Here is a 7616-nt window from a genome sequence, read left to right on the forward strand (position 1 = left end):
TAGGACTAGCAGGATCGATATAAGATAAGAGGGTATAATGGAGTGTTGATTGGTTATTATTTATATATAAATATATATATATATATATATATATATATATATATATATATATATATATATATATATATATATATATATATATATATATATATATATATATATATATATATATATATATATACAATCAAGTTCCAACTGCTTCTAACGAATTGTGCGCTTCAGCAATCGCGTTTTTCAGCTGCTAATCGGTATTATCTCTATATAGAGCATAATTAATTTCAATTGTATCCAACATTTTATTAGCTGTGAAAATGACGTGTCCCGACTGCTGATCGGTTATTATTTCTATATATAACATAATCAAGTAACAACTGCTTCTAATAATTTATTAAATAAAAAAAAACTATTTTTTTTAGCTGAAAGTAAGGAGCGACATTAAAACTTAAAACGAACAGAAGTTACTCTGTATATGAAATTGGTTGTCCCCTCCGCAATCCCTCGCTCTTTACGCTAAAGCTTTTAATTGTTTTAAAAAGTAGAATTGTGTCAAAGAGTCAAACTTTAGCGTAAAGAGCGAGGGATTGCGGAGGGGACAATCCATTTCATATACGGAGTAATTTCTGTTCGTTTTAAGTTTTAATGTCGCTCCTTACTTTCAGCTAAGAAAATTTTTTTTTTTTTTTAGTTTCTGAACGATTTTGAATTAATGCATGTTTGGTTTTGGCTCTCCGCACATAAATTATTAAAATGAAATTTGTATATTAATTCTTTTTTTGGCTAAATGGCTTTCTCTTAGTTTTGATCAGACAATTTTGAGAAATAAGAGGGTGAGACGGAGGCCTAGTTGCCCTCCAATTTTTCGGTTACTTAAAAAGGCAACTAGAACTTTTAATTTTTAACGAACGTTTTTATTAGTAAAAAATATACGTAACTTAAGAATGAACTTACGTAACAAACTTTCATAACCTTATATTTTTATTATGTATACGAGGGGGTTTGAACCCTCGTTAATACCTCGCTCTTTACACTAAATCGTAAGTTTTGTCCCAATTCTTTAAGAATGACCCCTGAATCAGAAAGGCCGTAGAATAAATAGTTGAAATTACTAAAAATACTTTAGCATAAAGAGCGAGGTATTTATCTCCTCCTAAATACCTCGCTCTCTATGCTAAAGTATTATTAGAACCCCTCATATGCGTAATAATCTCTGTTCGTTTTAAGTTTCAATGCTACTCCTTCCTTTCATTTGAAAAAAGTTTTCATGCTTATTTTTCATTGTTTTCTTATAGTAATGCTAGAAAATCCTGCGCCCTTTTCATTGAATTTTTATTCCCCCATGACATATTCCTCCAAGGAAAGATCCTCCAACATAGCCCCCTCTCCTCAGCCCCACCCCCAAACAAAATAAAATCCCTCTGATAACGTCTGTACACTTCCCAATAACCATTACTATGTGTAAACACTGGTCAAAGTTTGTAACTTGCAGCCCCTCCTCCAGGGATTGTGGGGGAGTAAGTCATCCCCAAAGACATAGTTATTATGGTTTTCGACTATGTTGAACAAAATGGCGATCTCAAAATTTTGATCCGTTGACTTTGGGAAAAAATGAGCATGGGAGGGGGCCTAGATGCCCTCCAATTTTTTTGTCACTTAAAAAGTGCACTAGAACTTTTCATTTCCGTTAGAATGAGCCCTCTTGCGACATTCTAGGACCACTTGGTCGATACGATGTCCCCTGGGAAAAAGAAAAAAAACAAAAAAAAAAAAAAAAAACAAATAAACACGCACCCGTGATTTGTCTTCTGGCAAAAAATACAAAATTCCACATTTTTGTAGATAGGAGCTTGAAACTTCTACAGTAGGGTTCTCTACGACTTTTAGGGGGTGTTTCCCCCTATTTTCTTAAATAAGGCAAATTTTCTCAGGCTCGTAACTTTTGATGGGTAAGACTAAACTTGATGAAACTTATATATTTAAAATCAGCATTAAATGCGATTCTTCAATTTTTTAGAGTTTTGGTTACTATTAAGCCGGGTCGCTCCTTACTACAGTTCGTTACCACGAACTGTTTGATAAGCTTTAAATGTTACGTATTTCGATTCCTTATTGGCTGATCAGTTATTTTTGTGTATATAATATAATCAATTTTTAACTCAGGCAAATTCTCTCAGGCTCGTAACTTTTGATGGGTAAGACTAAACTTGATGAAACTTATATATTTAAAATCAGCATTAAAATGCGATTCTTCAATTTTTTAGAGTTTTGGTTACTATTGAGCCGGGTCGCTCCTTACTAAGGTTCGTTACCACGAACTGTTTGATAAGCTTTAAATGTTACGTATTTCGATTCCTTATTGGCTAATGAGTTATTTTTGTGTATATAATATAATCAATTTTTAACTGCTTTCGACAGTCTTGATATCTGAAACTATTTGGTCCAAAGGTGAAAGCCAAAACGTGATGTCAAAGCTGCATAAAATTGGAACGACAATTCATGAGTCCTAACAATGACGTGTTATAACAGCGGATCGGTGAACTATTATGTAAATTGTTGGTTCTGTTATTATTCTCAAAAATCAAATTACTTACGCCATCTTTTTTGGATCCCAGGGAATTGTGTAAACCTTACACGAAACTTCTGCTTTAATAAAATAATTGTTCTACAATGTGAAAAAAGTAATAAACGAATTTCAAAGTTAGTATGAGCTCTTTTTAAATACCATTATGCAAGAAACGGGGGTACGGGTTTCTTGCTCAAAATATCAGCAACGAAAGACAAACTTTTAGACCATTAGACCCATCTTTAACCTAAAGTTAACTTATTTCCAAGTACGAGTTTTCATTTTTCTTTTTCATAACAGAGGTATATTTTTATTATTTGAATCGTAACATATGTTAATAAAAAGTTTGGGAGCTTATTTTTATAATGCCTTTAGCAACAGACTCAACCAAGCCTCTCCTCTCCTTTCCTATTTTTTTTCTTATTTTTTCTGTTTTTTCTTATGAGCATTATTACTTTAGGATATTTTATTGAGGATATCTTATTTCAGTGTTTCTAGTTTTATCCATCCTCTTTGTTTATTTTAGGAGTTACAGATTGTGTCTATTCCTTTTATTTTCTTACAGGAATTGGAGATGCTTCATCAGTTAATGCTAATACGCTCTTGGAAGCTCAAAAATATTATAGGCGCTTTTATAGGAAACGGCACAAGAAAGACTACGAGTGCAATATATGCAATAAAAGATTTCCTTATCATTCACTGTTTGAAATACATCAAAGAATTCATACAGGAAAAAAACCGTTTCTATGTGATGTATGTAAGAAGAAGTTTTCCCAGCTGAGTAATTTGAATAAACATCAGAGAGTGCATACTGGTGAAAAACCCTATAAATGTGATGCATGTCAGAAGAGCTTTTCTGATTCAGGTAATTTGATTAAGCATGGAAGAGTTCATAGAGACAAAAAAAAACTGATGTGTGCAAAAACATATTTTCTCAATCAAGTCATCCAAAAGCACTAATAAGTTCACAGGAGAGGTATTTCAATTTAAGCCTGAATTGTCATCTCACAACCCGTTCTATGATAAGCACGACTAGTGTGTAGTTTAAAATAGAAACTTGTTACAAAGTAGTGATTTTCATTGACGGGTAGCCCCTTGATACTATCGTGGTAATACGAAGGCTGGCAGGATTGATACAAGACACAAGGGTATATAGCAGTGATTTTACTATATACGTGATTGTATATAATCCAACTGCTTCCAATGATTTATGAGTTTCAAAAATCATACATTCCCGACTACTGATCGTTTAGTATTTATGTATTAATTTATATATAATACAATCAAGTTGCAACTGCCTCCAACGATTTATGTTTTATTTTATAATCACGCGTTCCAACTGCTGATCGGTTATAGTTTCTATATATGATATATAATCAAATTCTAACTGTTTTCAGCAGCTTGTGACAGTTTGAGTAGCATAGACAGTTTGAGCCTTCTCTTGATGTTATGACGTCTGAGTGGACCTTACGTAAGAAGTAATGCCTTTGTAAACTAACGTTTTTTTTATATATTTTTTTATATGAAGGACATATCGCCGAACCTTTTCTTCTTGAATTGTTCAGGAGGCGGGACAAAACTTTTTCTTCCAAAGATTTATCTAAAGTAGGTTTTGATTTTCAAGGATATGGTCATTGATGACCTTATCCATCCAGTAATAACTTATCCAGTAAAAATCCAAAACCCACTCATCATCGCTATCATTTTTAATTTGTTTGGTTCGTTTTACCTCGGCTTGTCTTTCGTCATTTTGAAATACATATCGATGAACCTTTCTTTAAAACAAAGATATGGTAGGCATTGATGACCTTATCCATGTAAAAATCCCAAGCCCAATCATCATCACTGTCATTTCAATTTTGATACATTTTGATTCTCGCTGTCCAGGTTGATCTTCATAACTCGCTCTCATGTTCGGTGTCGTATGTCTTCTAACTTCGTGTGTGTTTGCTCTTCATTTTCATTTTTGACTTGCTCTTATGCTCGGTTTAGCATGTCTTCTAACCGTGTGTGTCTTTGCTCATTTTCATTTTTGACTCACTCCATGCTCCGTGTTGCATGTCGTTTAACCACGTGTGTCTTTGCGCTTCACCTTCATTTTTGACACACAGCTGCTTTTTTCTAACCGCGTGTGTCTTTGCTCTTCATTTTCATTTATGGCTCGCTCACTTGCTCGGTGTCGCATGTCTTCTAACCGCCTGTATCTTGGCTCTTTATTTTCATTTTTGACACGCTCTAATTGTCGTTTTCGAATACCTTATAACCGCCCGTGTCTTTTCTCTTCATTTTCATTTTTGAAAATAGATATTCATATATTATCACGTTTGATAGTAAGGGTCTTTGGTTCCAAAGAATCATCTCTTATAGTAACTGTAACTGTAATTTTTTGTTTTTTTGGGTCTTCCGACAGACATCTATCTATATATATAAAAATAAGTTGTCTGTGTGTGTGTGTGTCTGTCGAGTGACGTCATGTTTGTGTGTCGACTGACGTCATGTTTTCGACTGACGAAATTACAGACCGGGACATCGGGACACAAATGACGACCGGGACACCGGCAAATAGGGTATATAAATGACGACCGGGACACTCAAAGAGAAAGCGACCGGGACACAAGGAATGTTCGATTAGCAATCACGATCAACAAAGCATCGGGACACAAATGACGACGGGGACACAGGGAGTATAAATGACGACCAGGACATAAGTAAAAAAAAACTAAAAAAAGGTAAAAACTACAAAAAAACTAAAAAGAAAAAAAACTAAAAACTAATAAAAAAACTAAAAAAGCTAAAAAAGAAAAAAAAAGGAAAAAAAAAGAAAAATAAAGGAGAAAAACAAAACTAAAAAAATTAAAATAAAAAAAAATAAAAAGAAAAAAGAACTAAAAAAAAGTAAAAACCAAAAAAAAAAACTAAAAAGAAAAAAAGGGGAAAAATACAAAAATTTATTTCATCATATACCATTTCAAAAACGAATGTATATACAGACCGGGATACAAATGACGACCGAGACACAGGGAATATAAATGACGACCGAGACAAAGGGACACAACAACAACGGGGACGTTGGGGGGCACAGAAAATAAAAATAAAATGAAAAATAAAGGAGAAAAACAAAACTAAAAAAGAAAAATAAAAAAAAAAAAAAAAAAAAAAACTAAAAAAAAGTAAAAACAAAAAAAAAAACTAAAAATAAAAAAAGGGGTATAATACAAAAATTTATTTCATCATATACCATTTCAAAAACGAATGTATATACAGACCGGGATACAAATGACGACCGGGACACAGGGAATATAAATGACGACCGGGACACAGGGACACAACTACAGCGGGGACGTTGGGGGGGCACAGGGGGATATATAAATGACGACGGGGACACAGGGAATGTTCGATTAGCAATCACCATCAACAAAGCTCAAGGGCAATCATTAGAATCATGAGGTATAACTAAAAAAACTAAAAAAAGGTAAAAAACTAAAAACTAAAAAAAAAAGACCAATTCAAAAACGAATGTATATACAGACCGGGACACCGGGACACAAATGACGACCGGGACACAAGGAATATAAATGACGCCCGGGACACTCAAAGAGAAATCACAGACTGGGACACCGGGACACAAATGACGACCGGGACACAGGGAATATAAATGACGACCGGGACACAGAGACGCAACTACACCGGGGACGCCGGGGGGCACAGGGAGATATATAAATGACGACGGCGACACAGGGAATGGTCGATTAGCAATCACCATCAACAAAGCTCAAGGGCAATCATTAGAATCATGAGGTATAGATCTGAATACGGATTGTTTTCCCATGGACCGTTATATGTTGCATGTTGAAGAGTCGGTAAACCTGACAATCTATTTATATACACAGACAATGGGACAGCAAAGAATGTTGTATATTCGCAAGTTTTACGTAGTTAAAAACATATATATTTATATCTATCTATATTCACAGGTGGGACATAGGGACACAACTACAATGGCGCGTAACTAATATGGCGCGTAGCGACTTACGCGCGTGGGGGGGGGGGGGTGAAGCGCCCCCACCAACTAGGTGTTGGGGTAGCGCGAAGCGCCACCCCAACAGCTAGTACTATATAAATAACTTATGCCTTGGAAACTCAACAATCTTATTTATGATAAGCGTGACATCATATAAGAAAATGCTTAGATGATGTCATACATGATGTTATAAGAACTTCTTATGTGATGTTTTAACAAAGTAGATGACATCATTTGCAAAAAATGGGAAAGAATGAGCATTGAACGTCTCGCTGTTTACGCTAAAAGGTGATACCAAGATTAGAGGAATTTTGTGATTTTCATAAGCCACTGTTTTATTTTTCTTAGTGGTAGTCTAATACTATAGAAAAAAAAAGACAATTGAATACCTCGCTGTTCTATTTTCGATTTTTAACAATTTTGTGTGTAATACAGATTGAACATGAATGTTTGAGTGAGACAAAGCGTGTGTCAACCAAATTTCAACGTTATAGCATTTTCCTAAAATTCAATTTGATTCCATTGTTCGATTTTTATCAATTTTATATGGAATACAGACGAAACTTGAATATTTAAGTGTGCGTCAATTTGTTTTTGAATATTTAAGCGTGCGTCAACCAAATTTGAATGTTATAGCATTTTCTAAGATTCATTTTAATACCATTTTTGATTTTTGTCAATTTTCTATGAAATACAGATTAAACTTGAATCTTGAAGTGAGACACAGCGTGCGTCAACCAAATTTTAACGTTATAACATTTTCCTATGTGTCTGGGCGGGTGTTTGCTTGTCCCCGTGTCTGTCTTTGTCTGTTTGTATGTATGAATCTGTGTGTTTTGTATATGTTTTTGTCTCTCTCACTCTCTGTGCTTGTGTGTTAGAGCGGGTGTTTTCATCTTTCTTGCTTCAGCTTGCTTGTCTCTCTGTCTGTCTCCGTTATGTCTTAGTCTGTTTGTATGTCTGAATCTGTGTGTTTGTATTTGTTCTTGTCTCTCTCTGTGCCTATGTGTCTGATCAGGTGTTTGCTTGTCCCCG

General features: G+C 34.5%; 1 protein-coding gene across 5 annotated transcripts in view; it reads left to right on the forward strand.

Annotated features, from left to right (window-relative positions):
* Window positions 1-7616, forward strand: part of LOC136024835 (zinc finger protein 420-like) — a 390140-nt gene that overhangs the window by 21577 nt on the left and 360947 nt on the right. Inside the window, exon 5 of one of the 5 annotated variants that reach the window (XM_065700352.1) lies at window positions 3126-3873. The exons of 1 other annotated variant lie outside the window; for it this stretch is intronic. In XM_065700352.1, the coding sequence (XP_065556424.1) occupies window positions 3126-3520 (395 nt within the window). In that variant the 3' untranslated portion in view covers window positions 3521-3873. Of the gene's footprint in view, window positions 1-3125; window positions 3877-3957; window positions 6486-7616 lie in introns of those variants that run through there. 3 more of the 5 variants (XM_065700335.1, XM_065700362.1, XM_065700326.1) reach the window with 3 other exon arrangements.

Source organism: Artemia franciscana, chromosome 1 (genome assembly GCF_032884065.1).
Source record: "Artemia franciscana chromosome 1, ASM3288406v1, whole genome shotgun sequence".
NCBI lineage: Eukaryota > Metazoa > Arthropoda > Branchiopoda > Anostraca > Artemiidae > Artemia > Artemia franciscana.